Raw genomic sequence first — 16,971 nt, forward strand, 5'->3', positions numbered from 1 at the left:
AAAAATAGAAGAGAAATCCAGGGGCAAGAAAGTCAGCCTCAGCTATTACAGGGGAAGATGGTAGGGTGCTCCTACCTAGGGCCCTAAACTGGCTATCCCAAGTCTACAGGCAGATAAACCTGCAGACTTAGATGCACGCATCCAAGAGATTTTAGAAAACATGCACGAGATCGTCTGAGTTAGAAGTCAAAGCTGTTACCATTTTGCCAGGATGAGAAGAGAAACACCCTAAGCAGCGGACCCAAGGCCACTCCAGCCCAGGAGGGTCATGCGTCCAAACTACATCCCTGCCTGTTTTCTCATCCCACCTCCCCAGTCAGGGTTCCTACACCATTACATGAATGCCATGGATTTTTATATATAAAGGTGTTGGGAGAAAAGCAGTCTATCCTGATTTTTCGTTTTTAAGTAGCCTACACCAAATTGAACCTCTCATTGCCCCAATCTCAGTCTGTGGAGAGGAAATATGGACCAGGATGGGGCATTTCCATATACAAACATGGGACAGCTACACTGGTGTTTTACCAACTCTGTGTAAGTAGGTGGAAGCAGAGACCACTGAACAGGATTCCATTTCAGTGAAGGAAAAGGCTCAGCAACATGATCTAGTTTAAGCATCTGAGATCTCCCAGGCATGATGTGTAATCCCTGGGGGTCTAAAAAGACAGGCCTGCCAACAAAGACACACAGCAGTGTGTGCCGAGAACAATGGGGCACATGTGAGAGAAAGGACAGTGTCTAAGGGAGGGATCTGCCTTATCTGGACAGTCCAAGAACGATAAATAGGAGCCTGCCAGGTGTACAGAATAAAGAAGAAAAGAGGCAAAAGAAGGGCATTTCAGGCAGTGGGAACACGCCTGAAATACTATTTGAAAATAGCAAAGACTGCTGGGTTGGACGGGCAGTCAAACTAGAAGTAATCAGAAGTGCAAACATAAAAGGCCCTGTCTGGCCACACTAGGAGCTTGGATTCTATCTCTTGAATGGTGGGAATCACAGACAGATCTGTGATCCAGAAAGTTCGCCTTGGCAGCAATGTGAAGACCAGACTGAGACTTCTGGCGAGACTAGCTCAGCAAGCACAGCTGAAGGCCAAGCGCAGAGGATGTTGCTCATTGCCATGACGTGTTAAGAGCTCATAAGCAAGGACAAAACTACTTGCTTTAGAGCCCTCCTGGGGGATAGCGTGGAAAACACTAACTACTAGATAAATCACTCTCCCTTCCCTCTTTTTCTTATTTAGCATCACATTGCACTTCAAAATTTCCTGTCCAGCTTCACCTGCTTTCAACTATTCACAGAGCCCAGTGTTCATGGTGCCACAGGTGAAGATAGAAATGGAGTCAGACTGTGACTTCACAGATGTGGACAGATACGGAAGAGAAACTGACGGCGAGACCACCCTCTAGGACGCAGCTGTGCCCAGACAGGGCTTCATCTTCACTGTGGGAGGACATGATTGCATCTTCACTGTGAGGTCTGGACCAGACCCCTAACTTCTCTGAGCCAGTTTCCTTATTTGCCAAACAGAAGGAGTCATTCCACTTGATAGAAAACTGATCTGTGGATGAAAAGTACTACTTACATGCAAAGCTGTCTCCTTCTTTCTGCAGTTATGCAAACCAACAGAAACATGATACCTTATTTTAAAATGCAGTCCAGGATAGAACTTACAGTGTTTCTTGAAATGAAAACAATGCTTGCCTCCCAAAATATAGCTAAGATAAAGGGGGCAATAATAAATTTTTATTGAAACAAATATCCGTTAGATTTCTTTTTTAAGCTTAGATTTTAAAATATCTAGATGGTCTTGAAAAAAACCATTAAAATGCTCATACTTCAGTAGACCAAAGCTGGAAAATTTGTTTTGCAACTTGACATAGTAAGAAATGTGTAAAAGGCCCTATCTTCTCTTCCCATCTCGGGCAGCTTTCTAAGGCTCCTATGGCAAGTCTGCGCCATCTGCATGCTCTGTGGGCCCTGGGCCAGCACAGACGTGTGACTGGAGCTTCTCCAGACTGAAAAGCCAGTTCCCAAGGTCGGCTAATGAAAGAACCAACACATGAGAGCGAGCAAATGTTTTCAAAATAAAATTGTTCTTGTTAAAATGAAACTTCCAACCACATTACATCAACAAAATGATCCTTTAAATTAATATCACTGGTTTTTCACATTCAGAGTAAGACTTCTTTCTACCCTTGGGTAGATCCTGTCTACAAGTTTTCAGTGACCTTGCTCCCAAAGTTAAACTCCCACCCACAGGACCACTCCATGTTAGGCAGTGCTAATGTAAAATATTAGATTATAACTTTGCAGTATTAGATTAGTACTTTAAAGGAATGATTGGAAACAAGTTGGGTAGATTAATAACTCATTAATATAAGAAGCAAACCCTGTCCTCATAAAACTTACTATCAGTCTGTCTTTAGTCCCCACTTAACAAACACCAACCTTGCTTGTTTAACACCTACTATGTGCCTGACAGCCACAATGCAGCTGACATTTACTTTCTCCAAAACAACTATGGATTTGAATCTTGAGGAAATCACTTTGGTTAGTTACTACATTTACTCACGATGACCAAAGCAGGTGCTTTTTTTCTTCATCCTTTTCTATTTTTTAAAGACAAATGACACTAGATCGTTAAACCTTTGGGTATGAGGACAGCTAATTGCATCTGCGATCCTCAGAGCTTCATACAGTGCCTGGTCCCTAGAAAACTTTAAGTGTTTATTCAGTTAAATCTCAGAGCTCCCTTCCAAGGGATACTGCCAAGAGGTAAAGCTCTAAACCTCTCCCATTAACTGCTCACTCACCCAGAACCATCACCTGAATTTAAGGATAAATTCTGTATTTTCAGCTGCACCAATCCTGGGAGAGCTAACAATCAACCCTTAACATTTCAATTTTAAAACTTGGCTGATTTCCAATAGCACTTTGTCCAAATTAAACTGTAGAAATGTTATGGATTCTGGAGTAAATGTGCTTGATTAATGAAACAAGTTGGAAACTACAATGTTAATTTTTTGTTGTTGTAAATTGATCACTGTAATTTTCACCTTATATGTCATTTATATTTTGTATATACATGAACATTTTAATTTTGACAACTTTTAACAGGTGGACATATTGTTACTTCTCCATGTTCTAGGTCAGAATTTCTTTCCACTTATAACTGTAATTCAATAAAACTTAATCCTGTCTGCTCATCTTGCTCCATGTTTAGTAATTTTGGTCAAGTCAGCAAACATGGGATATGGACATGAGCTAACCCTCACTTACAAAAACATCTCCAGCGAACTATTCTCTTTCATCTCCAGGAAACTATCCAAAGAATAAAGGCTGTCGCAGAAGAACAAAGAGAAGTCAGCTCCCCATTGTTCCTTTCTTTCTACCTGAAGCAGGCTGGAGCAGGAGCAGGAGGATCTGTCTGCTTGGAAGCCAAAATACTCCACGCTGGAAGAGAACAGAGAATACACAGGGGCCTATCCCAGCCTCAAAATATGCACAGCAAATACTTCCAATCTGTCAAAATCAAACACACACATTGAAAAAATAATTGTATAGAGAGTGGGGCGCCTGAAGGGGGAGGGGGTTGTCAGCAGGCACATCAAGAAGTCCTTTGTAAAGCTAACAATGTGTAAATTCAACTGCATGGTTTAGAAAACACCCAGAATAAGCCTAACCACTTAAATGAATCTTACAGATTAAGCTCCCAACTTGGCACAGCCTGTTGGGACATTAGACTGAAAGGACTAGACTGGTTTCTCCACAGCTGCGCTTTGTATCAGTTTGTTTAAGGCACAGGATTAGGTGTTACCAAATATAGGAATATTGACACCCGTTACATCTAATGAGAAAGATTAACTACGATTAGGTCACAACCAGGACAGTAGCAGGAAGATACAGTATTTTGGAGAACTCATTCCACACCAGTCAGAAGTGTTTTATTAAAAAAAAAAAGTGAAACACACAAAAAAAACCCTTTTAATCAGAAAGTCTGATTAAATTCAATGTGAACTCAAGTTCTCAAAAACCCATTGGGGAAAGTCAACAAATACATCTGAGAAAAGCAGGCAGCTGCTGACAAGTCTTTGGTGGAAAAGTAAGTTCATACTTAAACAAGCTGCCCTAATCCTAATGATTATCAAGCCCAAGTTTTGTTTTTCAAAAATAGGTTTCAAGATATCCCAAGGAAACCATACAGACACCCCCAAGAGTACAAAGATATAACAGTGAAGTTTAAGGATAGAGGAAAAGCCAAATATGACAACACACACAAATAATCTATAAAATAAAATAAGCCTTTCAATCCTAGAGGAAAATGGGAAAGCCTCGTGAATATAATACACGTGGGACGAGGACTGATGCGGAACTACCCTAAATATTTTCCCAATGACTAAGCCACGGAATGACAGCTCAGGACACCATTCACAATTAGTTTTACATACCATAGGAATGTAAGTTACAGTAATGTTTTTTTCTACTCAATTATCATTTCTTCCTTTTGACTTTTTCCCTAATTTTCTCTAGCAACATTTTTCCTTTGGTTTGACCAGTTGAACTCAAAAGGCTTGGAACCTAAAGTGAGTATCAACTCTTATTGAAATAGCACTTAGGAAATGCAATCCTAGAAAAGGCAGATTTTAACTGAAGTGGCTTCACCCAGTTAAGCACCCGCTCTCAATGGGACGATGTCCTCCACGTTCATCACCAGGTGAACGGCTTCCCTTGGCCGGCTCCCACGACCCAGCAGGAGGCACGGCAGAGCCATGTGCACCGGCAGCCCCCCGCCATTTCTGCTTTCAATAAATACAAAAAGCATCATTTTAAACCATTTCAGTAAAATAAATTAAAAATATTGCATTTCTATTGGCCTGTTCCGCCTCTCTGACCGGCTTGGAGTGGTGTTCGTGACAGACGACACAACAGTTAATTGGTTGCTACTCCACGCTCCTTAGGCTTCAATACTTCCCGCTCTTCAAGCCTCAGCACCTTTTTTGCGGCAATAATGGTATTCTTCATCAGCATTGCCACTGTCATGGGACCAACACCCCCAGGGACTGGAGTGATGTAACCGGCTTTCTTTTTGACTCCTACATAGAAACAGGATGGGTAGACTGCCTTAATTATGGCAAAGGAAATGTATGCATCTTAATGTGCCGTGGAAGCAGTCAAAGAAAAAGAATATATATAAGATAAGCACCTTCGTAAGCCTCAAACTCATTAAAAAAAAAAAAAAAGTCCTATCTACATTACTCAGGGGTAAAGGCTTTTGAACATACTAAAAAAAGAACATGCATGTAATACGAGTTGTTCAATGAATATTTATACATCTAAATAACCTATAACTTACCATCCATACTTTTCCTCCATATTAAATCAGTTTGAAAAGAAACACCTCAATGGGTTAACTCTATGTGAGGTATAACTATATTTATTATATTATTAATATATTACCAATTAATACCTGCCTACAACATTTTCTTACTTTTATTTACTATTTATTGATTATATTTATTTAACTATACTGTTTGCCCAAAGCACCAAAGCCAAGTAATTTTCTGGAAAGTGAGAAGTAAGATTTTTTCTAACCCAATCTTAAAGGAAAAATACTTAGATACCTAGGCTTGTGTCTGATTGCTTTATTAGAAATAGAAAACTAGAAAGGGACGCCTGGGTGGCTCAGTCGTTAAGCGTCTGCCTTCGGCTCAGGTCATGATCACAGGGTCCGGGGATCGAGCCCCGCATCAGGCTCCCTGCTCAGCAGGAAGCCTGCTTCTCCCTCTCCCACTCCCCCTGCTTGTGTTCCTGCTCTCGCTGTCTCTCTCTCTGTCAAATAAATAAATAAAATCTTAAAAAAAAAAAAAAAAAGAAATAGAAAACTAGAAATAGGTTTACCAGCCCAAAATTGAGATAAACATGATAACTTAAGAACTGAAAGGAGAAATCTACTAGTATATTTCAAAATCCAGGAATGTGGTTCTTTCCTGGACCTTTTTTTTTTTTTTTTTTTTTTTTAGATTTTATTTATTTATTTGAGACAGAATGAGAGAGAGAGCACATGAGAGGGGGGAGGGTCAGAGGGAGAAGCAGACTCCCTGCCGAGCAGGGAGCCCGATGCGGGACTCGATCCCGGGACTCCAGGATCATGACCTGAGCTGAAGGCAGTCGCTTAACCAACTGAGCCACCCAGGCGCCCTTTCCTGGACCATTTTTAACATTCCAGGTCTGTGATCTCTCCTCTCAATGTGAAAATGATAAATCTGTAACACCTTCTAGGAGACTCAATGGTTTCGGAAAGTCAACTCATTAAATTTTTAGACATGTTAAAAGTGATGAAGTCGTTTTAATTATGAAGTAACCCTAAGGAAAGAACAAACACCTCCCTGAAAAGTTTATACCTGGTCCCCATAATTTTATGATATAAACAATTAAAATGGTTCTAGAATGACTATAATTTAAGTTTCTCTTAATTCATGTGGAATGCATTTTGAATTACCAGAGTAACATAAGATGGTTTTATTTTTGCTTTTTTTTTTTTAAAGTAATTTCTACCCCCAACACACAACCCTGAGATCAAGAGTCACATGCTCCATGGACTGAGCCAGCCAGGTGCCCCCAGAGTAACGTAAGTTAAAAGTAAATGATCTGTCCTAAATGTCCATTAAAGGTAGTATTTACTGATTTTATATTTTAAGAAAATTATACCATTTACCTTCAAAGTCCACATCTCCAACTAACTTGGGTTTAGCTGTGATGGGATCTTGAACTCTGTTTATTCCCACATCGATGACTGCAGCTCCCTCCTTGATCATATCTGCTGTGATCAGACTTGGAATGCCTGCAAACGGAGAGAGGAATGAGAGGAATGATCACTAGTCCTGAAAGGAAGATTCTGCTTGTCAGAGTCTTACCTGATTTCAATTTTAAGAGACCTGGAAGAACTAATTAGCTTGTTTGATGAAAACCTGTAAAAACCATTAGCCAAGAAAGCACTGCAACTCCATACAGTAAACAGACACAGTCAGAGGTTTTTGAAGCAACATTCACCCATCAAGTCAAGACTGGAGGCCAGAAACCAAGGCCGCACGCACCGTTCTTGCCTCATCTCTCTGGGCCGCACACAGTATCACGGCTAGGAGAACGGAGAATGGGGTGGCACAGAGGCAGGCAAATTCTAAGATAAGAGGTCTGTCTTCACCCTTCTTTTTTTTTTTTTTTTTAATTTTTTTTTTTTTTTAAGATTTTTTTTTAATTTATTTATTTGACAGAGAGAGAATGAGAGAGAGAGCACATGAGAGGGGGGAGGGTCAGAGGGAGAAGCAGACTCCCTGCCGAGCAGGGAGCCTGATGCGGGACTCGATCCCGGGACTCCAGGATCATGACCTGAGCCGAAGGCAGTCGCTTAACCAACTGAGCCACCCAGGCGCCCTTCACCCTTCTGAGGGGAGGCCCTTCCCTCCCCTCCCTGGGGTTCCTACCTGCAGCAGAGACCACAATGTCTGCAAGAACTGTGTGCTTCTTCAGTTGCTCTTTGGGGGTGTATCGATGAGATATTGTCACAGTGGCGTCACCTAGGAATTAAAAAATACACGTCTTGGTTTCTAAATCAAAGCTGAGATTGGATTAGGTCTCGACTAGGCAACCCATTTTAGAAATTCACCAACTCTGAAGCAGTAATTGACTTAATTCGTGTACCATATTTTCTGGACAGCTAAGTACCAGTTACTTTTGAGCCATTAATACCTAGTTTCTTTTATTTTTTTAATCTAAATTCAATTATTAACATAGAGCATATTATTAGTTTCAGAAGTAGAGTTCAGTGATTCATCACTTACATATAACACCCAGTGCTCATTCCATCAAGTGCCCTCCTTAATGCCCATCACCCAGTCACCCCATCCCCCCACCCACCTCCCTTCCAGGAACCCTCCGTTTGTTTCCTGTAGTTAAGAGTCTCTTATGGTTTGTTTCCCTCTCTGATTTCATATTTTATTTTTCCCTCCCTTTCCCTAAGATTCTGTTTTGTTTCTTAAATTCCACATGAGTGAACTCTTAAGATAATTGTCTTTCTCTGACTGACTTATTTCACTTAGTATAATACCTTCTAGGTCCGTCCACATGGTTGCAAATGGTAAGATCTCTTTTTTGATGGCTGAGTAATATTCCATTGTATATATATACCACCTCTTCTTTATCCATTCATTTGTCAATGGACATTTGGGCTCTTTCCAGAGTTTGGCTACTGTGGACATTGGGGTGCAGGTGCCTCTTTGGGTCATTATGTTTGTATTCTTTGGGTAAATACCCAGTTTCTTATAACTTTTATCCCCTCATCCTAGCTCCACCCTTTGGAATCATTTAAAATTAAATTTATTCCTTATCCTATTTGGCAGCCTTTCAAGAATCTTACCTTTCCTAAGCAAAATATCACTAGAATTATTCAAGGTTTAAATTTTTTTTTCTATCAAGTGACACAGAATGGGATACTATGAACTGTTTCTTAGTTCAAACTATCAAAGCCATAACTGAAAATGTCTAATTGCCTACAACCATGCTTACATTCAAAACTCAAATATATTTCTGAGGCATATCCATTTCTGTACTAGTTCCCTAATAAATGAATATAAATAGTCTCAGGTGACAGGAGGAGTTCAGCTTCTCCTACAAAGATTACTCCCCAAATATCTGCTAACAAAATTACAACAAATACAAAGTTTAACAAACACAGGACACCCTGCAGAGGTTCGCACATAAGGGAGCAGGGAACACTCCTCTGAAAGCCGTTTCCTTACCTCCAGGACGTTCGTGCGCCCCATCTGTGTGGAGCAGCATGGCAATGGGCATCCCAACATTTTTTGACCTCCCAGCCACAACCACATTCTTCCCTAGGGTTGGAATGCCTATGAAGAAATATATATATTTACATGAAAAGGAGTACCAGACTATGCTAGAAGGAGCACCAAAGAAGGCAGACAGAGGGCCTACGACATGAATCTAACTGTGATAAGGAAGGGAGTTACTAAGCTTGTTGCCTCAACAGTCAAGGGGGCCCATCACTTGCTACACATCCTGAAGACTAAAAGAACATGAGAGAAAGCACCCTGGAAGCTACAAAATACTATATGAGTGTGTACTATCAACCCAATGAAACCTTATGTTTCCTTTGCGGAGGCTTCTGGATTAAGTAGCAACAAAGTCAATAGAGGCAACCACAGGGAGAGACAGGCTCTGGGGGCAGGACTGGAGGACGTGGGGCCCAAGTGTCCACTCTGCAACTGTAGGCACTGTTACCACTGGCGAGTACTGGTTTCATGATCCTAACACATACATAGTTGTATGACTATGGGATATACCTACCAGTTCGCTTAATTATTTCCCAGACACCCCACGGGGTAGCCGGTAACATGGAGTACTGGTCCAGACACATTCGCCCTACGTTAATGACATGAAAGCCATCAACATCCTTGTCTGGGGAAACAGCGTTGCAGATCTTTCGCTCGTCGATGTGCTCTGAAAGAGAGATCAGAGCAGCGGCCTGAGGTCACTGTCACCTAGTTGGCACCGCCTGACTCCAGCTCAGCTGGTTTATCGCGCAAACCCATTCCCCTTCCACGACAGGCCTCCATGATTGACTTCTTGGTCTGCACAGAAGGAACACACACCAAGCAAAGCCAAACGCCAGCATCAAAGGCAGTATCCTCTTGTACAGCTGCTTCCCTCCACTGCCACTTTGTATCAAGATCTCAATTCCGAGTCAAGGAGTAATTGGTATTCTGAGTAGGTCGGTGCATACTTAGTAAAAGATTCACTCTCTCGAGTTTACCTCCCCTTTAAGTCAGATCCACGAGGGGCCAGGTGTACAAAGTAGCTAAGAATCCTCTACTCCTCAGAAATCATTCTAAGTGATAGAGTCCAAAACTCACCTGGAAGAGGCAGCTGAACAAGGAGGCCATCTACATTATCATCATTATTTAGTTTATTGATTAAATTCAACAGTTCTTCCTCTGAAATTGAAGCTGGTTTCACAATTGTCTCACTGTTGATTCCTATAAGAAAATTCCAACGTTAAAAAAAAATATCGAGGCATTTAATGAGCAACGCTATGTTGCCTGCCATGGTATTCTAACATAGAGGTTCTTTATCACACCCAACCCTGGTAGCTAAAAAGCCCCAGTCAGTTCCCAAGGCACCTAAAAAATTAACTTCACAAATATACACTCTAGAGAACGCTGGCTCAACAATTATCTGCATTATTCTACACTATCCTCATGAGCTTCAATTTACAGAAAAGGAGGCAGAGGCTCAGCAAAATTGAAACACAAGCCATCTAGTGATGAAGGCAATCCTTCCAGTTCTGGAGTCCATGTTCTTTCCACTGCACTGTGCTTCCTCCCAGTGTCTTAAAAAGCCATAGCTTGCCATTTTCTAGAGTTTCTAAAGATTTTTCAAAGAAAAGGGCAGGAGGCCTCAATCCTGTGATACCAAGGACTCATGGCCCAGTCAATGGCCCAGCCACCCCAGTGGTTTTCACAGCCTTTCAGAAGGAAGGGCACCCAGGTCTCATACCACCGACCCACAGGGGAGCAGGAAGAGGCAGAGCCAAGCCCACCCACCCGAGGTCTACCGTCACACAGAGTCTGTGGTACAGCGAGACCTCGAACACGAACCTCCCATCACCCAGACCCTCAGCTTTTGCATTCCAAACTCTAACCACTGCATAATTTTTTTTTAAGATTTATTTTTATTTATTTTAAAGAGAGAGAGCATGTGAGCAGGGGGAGGGGCAGAGGGAGAGAGAAAGAAAATCCTCAAGCAGACTCCCTGCTGAGTGCGGAGCCTGATGTGGGGCTCAATCCCAGGACCCTGAGACCATGACCTGAGCTAAAATCAAGAGTCGGCCACTTAACTAACTGAGTCACCCAGTTGCTCCCCACTGCATGATTCAATTGGCTGTGGACCCAGTTGGTAGAGAAGCCAAAAGCTATTTCCCAGAAGTCAGTCATTTCCTTCAAACCTAGGACTGTGTTCTAGGTCACATCACTGAGGCCTCCTCAACCAAATGCTCAAACATCTCAGCCAGACGCTCATGTCTGTCAAGGAAAACAAATATAAAATGTGTTCAAGGTCCCTTGTCTAATGTTAAGACTAAAGACAGAATTTAGCTTATATTCCAGAAGACACAGAGAACACCAACCATATTCCTTCCATCCTAGTCTATAAGCCTCCCCAGCAGATAGGCCTAATTTCTTAATGACCACATTTTGGATACAGTTCAATCCCATCAGCCTCCTCTGCTTGAGTCTTCTAAGCAGAAGAAAGAGTCATGAGTGCCAATGGAGTTTGCATCAGATAAGCCACAATTTGACGGCAGCCAGGGTCTGCGAGTGACACATACCCACTTCTGCAGCGGCCCGGGTTTTGTTGAGGACGTAGGAGTGACTTGCAGGATTCTCGCCCACCAGAACCACACTCAGGTGCGGCCGCTTGTTGCCCGAAGCCACCCATTCTTCCACCTCCTGCCACACTTCCCGCTTGATCTGCTGGGCCAGCTTCCTTCCAGAAATGACAACGGCTTCATTTCTGCAGAAGGCAACAACAGTCACAAAACCAAATAGCTTAAATTTTTGTGAAAAGTAAAGATCAGACTCCAAAAAAAAAAAAAAGCTTATTAAACACCCCAAACTTAAAGAGTAGATTAAAACACACGGTGCCTAAGCTGAGGGACAACAGAAATCTGAAGGGCAGTTTCAGAGTGGTAAATCTGTGTCCAGCGACATGTTTGGGGAGATAACGTTGGCTGAAATACTATCATTACCCTGAAGCTTGGAGAGGTTAAGTGAGTGACAGCTAGTACTCGGCAAAGCTGGCCCTCATACCCAGCTCAGTCTGAATCCAGAGTCCAGGCTCTTACCGCTACACCATCTGGACCCCTGATCATTGACACATTGATAGACCCCTCCCCCCCCCAAAAAAGCTTTCCACTGTTTTAATTTGCATTGTTTTATTTGACCCGTCACCACTCTGAGGTTAGTGTTTCCTATATGCTTATATACCATTTTGTAGTTTGTGTTTTGCCTAAGTTATTAGCATCCAGCCATGTGTTTCAAACCATTTCCCAGTTAAGTCAATTGGCTTTTAATTTCTTTTTTTTTTAAGATTTTATTTATTTATTTATTTGATAGAGAGAAAGACAGCGAGAGAGTGAACACAAGCAGGGGGAGTGGGAGAGGGAGAAGCAGGCCTCCTACTGAGCAGGGAGCCCGATGCGGGGCTCGATCCCAGGACTCTGGGATCATGACCTGAGCCGAAGGCAGACGCTCAACGACTGAGCCACCCAGGCGCCCCTGGCTTTTAATTTCTATGATGCTTTCAAATATATAAATTATGTTATGCAATTAAACGAACAGACAATGTTCTGGACAGATCAAACCTCAAAATTACCACTGCTCCCCACAGCCCCTCCTGGAGAAGACTTTCCCAGTAAGAATAAGGAGGTTCCATGCCATGGGTGGCAGTGTGCTCTACCCCAGGACCCCAGTGGCCCACCCACAGCTGACAGATCAGGAATGACTATCGGACACCAAGGACAATTTCTAGGCCAGCCAGCTGGGTCCAGTTGGTGCACAAGCTCAGAGCAACAGGAGCAGTGGTAAACTAGCCTGGTAAGAGCTTCTCCCTGAAACACATTCACACACTAGAACCACAGAGGACCTGTTGGTGGGAGGAGCTGAAGACAGACATAGAAAAAAAGTAGAGACAGAGAGAATAGAAGTCACAGTCATGGTAGGACAGAGCAAGAGATGCGGAAACTGCTACTGATGGGGCAACGAGAAAACTCAGGGTCTAGAAGAACCTCCAGTTCCCAAAACCATGTTCCGATCTCTGAAAGACCACTTCTTCCCAATAAGAACTGTTTATGCAGCTCTTCCTGGGTTCTAATGTGGAAGATTCCTGGTTTTCTTATTTCCATACATGGCCTTATAATAAAGTTCCCAATACTTAATGTAGGATGAGCAACTGCTCTTTTAGCATAAAGGTCTAGTGGAAATAAGTCTTCCCCTTTTGTTTCCTTTCTGTCTTCAGTATCACAAAGAATCCTTCAATCTCAAGACCAATGAAACACACAGTTGTCTGAAATATTGAAAAAGTTTCCCCTAATGGCACATATTTAATTCTCAGGGATAACACCAAGGTACTCGATATCCTGTATGGTCAGATATGATTCATTCTTTTTTTTTTTTAGATTTTATTTTTAAGTAATCTCTACGCCCAACATGGGGCTTGAACTTAGAAACCCGAGATTAAGAGTTGGACGCTCTACCAACTGAGCCAGCCAGGTATCATTCATTCTTAAGACCACTGTTAATTAAAATGGAATTTTATTTTATCTTTTTTAAAGATCTTATTTATTTATTTGACAGAGAGAGACAGCGAGAGAGGGAACACAAGCACGGGGAGTAGGAGAGGGAGAAGCAGGCTCCCCGCCGAGCAGGGAGCCTGACGCGGGGCTCAATCCCAGGACTCTGGGATCATGACCTGAGCCGAAGGCAGACACAACGACTGAGCCACCCAGGCACCCCTAAAATGGAATTTTAAAGCTTCAACAGTCTTTAAACCTTCCATGCTTCTTTTCCATTAAGATTAAACACCTACTTTAAACCAGATTGAAATGTCTTATATATAAAGCAGTAATTTTATATCTAAACTTTATATTAATTTGTATTTGTATCTTGGGAGCTTTAAAAAGATAAAATTTTATAGCAAACAGCACTTTCACCCAAATTTTATGTAATGATACCAGCATAGCACAAAATATATAATAGCATTTCACATACACCCATGGTATATTAAGGAACTGAAAACATGTTAACATTCACAAATCAATTTTAAAACTAGAGTTGAAGGGGACTTCATTCAAAGGGCTTTGGACACAAACACCTCTGGCAACACTCCTGGGAAATAGCCCCAGTACAGAAATATATTCCCAACCCTACAATGCTGTAGAATGAAAGATTACTTTAAAAGAGCTTATGACAATGATTTATAATGAATGAAATAACATATATAAAGTGCAAGGCATATATATTCAATAAAAATTAATTTCTTACTCTCTTCCGTTGGTTAGATTTACAAACACACAAGCCGCATATCCTTAATATATAACATATATATTTACTTACTCATAAGGATATGTGTGTAAACATATATACACACATATAAATATTCAGTAAAGTCTTAAATCACATTTCCTTAAAAAGTTCCTTTTGAGGTGGCTAGTGAATTAAGCTCAGGTTGTGATCTCAGGGTTGTGTGCAGGGCCCTGTCAGGCTCCACCCTTGTCTCTCTCCCTCTGCTCCTCCCCCACCCCACCCCACACTCTCTGACTCTCTCAAGTAAATAAAATATTTTTTAAGAAATTGAAAGCCATGAACTTAGACAAAATGGTAGCAGCACATTTGGGCTAAGACTAATCTACTACAGTTAAAAACAGAGGGTTCTGGGAGAACCCAGTGTTCCAAGTCCCAAAGGCAGGTTCTGGATGTTACGCCAATTAGCTTTAAAAGAAACTGTCAAAGAGCAACTAGAACCAAAACAAAGCAACAACACAATGAGTATCTTCTGTAATATCAGCTGTTTTAGCTCTCCTCTGCATATACAACTCTGCAAAATGTGAAACAGTCCTGCCAGTGAGTCATTACCTCATTTCCCATCATCTCTTTTGCCAAAGGGCAGATAAAGTAACTGCTACCTCAAAAGAAACAGAAATAGAGGCTCAGCTCAGTCCCACAGGGAATCCAAAATGTATTAACTATATTAGCTAACACTTATGTAGGAATTAAATGCTTTTCACAGATGTGTTTAATAATGGGTTAAAATTACGAATGAGAATAAAATAAAATGAGTGAACAGATGAAAAAAGTCACAAGGACTGTTCAAATAAAATTCAAAATCCAGCTCAGTAGCATCTTCGCTTTCCTAATTCAATAGCGTACAACACTATAATTTTCCATAAAAACAATTATCAGGTGCATTTTACAGTTTATGATCAGGTTATTCTGGAAAGGGTTCAGTTATCTACTAATTAATTACATACAAAGGGGGATGGAACTAACATCTATTAAACACTAGGTATTTTGCTATAAGTTTTACATACATTACTCTCATTTACCTTGGGGTTATTATACTAACTATAATACTATTATACTATTATTATACTATAATAGTATAATAGTATACTGTTATACTACAGAAAGGGAAAGTGAGGACAGTAGAAACAAGATTCAAACACAAACCTCTGCCTCCAAAGTCCATTTTTCCCTATACCCCAGTCTACTATAGTACTCTCTCTCCAACCATGAGCTTATGTTCCTGAAACCCTCCCCCCTCAAAAGGAATTCATGCAGACTCATAAAAGATATTGTTTTACATTTACTAGCCAGCAGTGATCAAAGCAATACAAGGAAACCATAAATACCATAGTATTGCCTTCAGAGATATGGAAGTCTACTTGTTCATTCAGAAACGTTAGTGAAAGGAGGGCATCTGTTACTGGAGAGTGAACAAACTGGTCCAGTTTTCTAGGTGATGAATTAGAGGATCTTTACAAATCTCTTCAATCATGAAAGCCACAGGCACACGTGGCCAGAACTCAGGAAGGGAGCAGCGGGGAAGAGAACAGACAGTAATGAGGGATGGGGCTGAAAGGCAGGTCAGGGTCAGAACAAGAAAAGCCCTGAGTGTCCCGGGTCTTCTTTCAAGAACGCATTAATCCTCATTCTGTGCTACGACAGCATCTTGGCAATGTTTCTAACATTTTTTTTTTACACTGAGTGGAAAGTACACACGTGTTCTGCCCCTTGACAGGTAAGGGAGTTCGACTAGGAAAGAGGACTTATGATCATCCCTGAATTCACACAGCCTAGCCAAGTGCCAAGATGAAAGAAGGGGCTGCTGTAACAGGGCTCAGCTCGCTGGCAACGCAAAGGCTCTAAAGATGGGCGAGGGAGTGCGCAGATTTAGGGAGAGAAAGCACAGGCCCCCAGAAGACTCTTCAACCTAGGTTTAAGAATGGGAGTTTGAAGTCTAGAAAGATCAGGAAAAACCCATTACCTCCCTAAGAAAAGGCAAACAGAGCTCTTCTCTCCTCCTCTCGGGCTTTTTTCCCTTCAATTTACCAGCCTGGCAGTGACTAGCTCCGGGTGGACCGCATCAAAGCCCTGGTGACCCCAGCACATTTATTCTCTTGGCAGGGGAAGGGGCAGCTTGGAGAGCTGCGGGAGCCACATCCACCTCCCGAAGGAGGAGGGAAGAGCTGGTACCCGGCGAGCAAGCCGGCTGTGGGATTTCATCAGACTGCACCAACCTCCTCTGCCGCTAGGATCCCGACGCGCACTGAAGGCTGCTCATTCAGTCCTTCCCGGCGCTCGCCGAAGCGTATGCTCTGCTTGGCCAAGCGGCTCGGCAACACCGCCAAGGGCGGCCGGCAGGTTCTGGCCGGTAACCTCCGTACGGTCCCGCGTAAATCCGGGCGCCCCAGAGCCCGCCTGCACCTTCGCTCTGCACCGTGGGCCCCGTCCCGCGTACGGACTGGCCCCGAGAGAGGGCGACGCCCCGGGGCTGCAGAGACCGGCTCCCTCTGAAAGGCGGGCTCCGGGCATCAGCCCGCCCCACGGAGCGAGCGCTCAGGTCGCAGACTGCGGCCGCGCTCGGCAGCCACGTCGCCCCGTCACCGTCCGGGACAGAGATGCTCGGTAGAACGTCCCTCGGCGCCCCTTCGGAGCCCGGGCGGCCCCCCACCCTCGGTTCCCCTCGGCTTTCGGCGCTGACCCAGCTCCCGGACCCTCTTACCGAACTACCGAGACGTGGAAGGGGCGATGACGGAGGCGGCAGCTCTGCGCGGGCCGGAGCAGCCGGGTGGCCAACGTGGACACGACGGAAACAGCAGCCATCACCCGCGCGCCAAGG

The 16,971-nt window shown here is 42.9% G+C and overlaps 2 protein-coding genes across 2 annotated transcripts in view; one reads left to right on the forward strand and one right to left on the reverse strand.

Annotated features, from left to right (window-relative positions):
• The window catches only part of SLC4A5 (solute carrier family 4 member 5), a 106,599-nt gene extending 105,272 nt beyond the window's left edge, over window positions 1-1,327 (forward strand). The window contains exon 30 of the mRNA XM_035001273.1: window positions 1,244-1,327. The gene's annotated coding sequence lies outside the window, so the exon portion shown is untranslated. The remainder of the gene's footprint in view (window positions 1-1,243) is intronic.
• On the reverse strand, window positions 417-16,971 carry MTHFD2 (methylenetetrahydrofolate dehydrogenase (NADP+ dependent) 2, methenyltetrahydrofolate cyclohydrolase). The gene is made up of 8 exons (XM_035001274.1): window positions 16,855-16,971; window positions 11,402-11,586; window positions 9,930-10,052; window positions 9,364-9,516; window positions 8,799-8,906; window positions 7,485-7,577; window positions 6,719-6,844; window positions 417-5,096 (listed from the first exon to the last, which is right to left on the reverse strand). Exons 1-8 carry the CDS (start codon window positions 16,953-16,955, stop codon window positions 4,933-4,935), a joined length of 1,053 nt encoding a protein of 350 aa, XP_034857165.1. The 5' UTR covers window positions 16,956-16,971; the 3' UTR covers window positions 417-4,932.

The sequence above is a fragment of the Mirounga leonina genome, unplaced genomic scaffold (assembly GCF_011800145.1).
Source record: "Mirounga leonina isolate KUSES-001 unplaced genomic scaffold, KU_Mleo_1.0 Mir_125, whole genome shotgun sequence".
NCBI classification, from domain to species: domain Eukaryota; kingdom Metazoa; phylum Chordata; class Mammalia; order Carnivora; family Phocidae; genus Mirounga; species Mirounga leonina.

Coding starts and splice junctions, on each gene's coding strand:
- MTHFD2 (XM_035001274.1), bottom strand. CDS start 16,955: ATGGCTGCTGTTTCCGTCGTGTCCACGTTGGCCACCCGGCTGCTCCGG. Junction 11,587..16,854: donor TTCCACGTCTCGGTAGTTCG/GTAAGAGGGTCC, acceptor TGCCTTCTGCAG/AAATGAAGCCGTTGTCATTT. Junction 9,517..9,929: donor TGTTCAGCTGCCTCTTCCAG/GTGAGTTTTGGA, acceptor TCTCTCTTTCAG/AGCACATCGACGAGCGAAAG.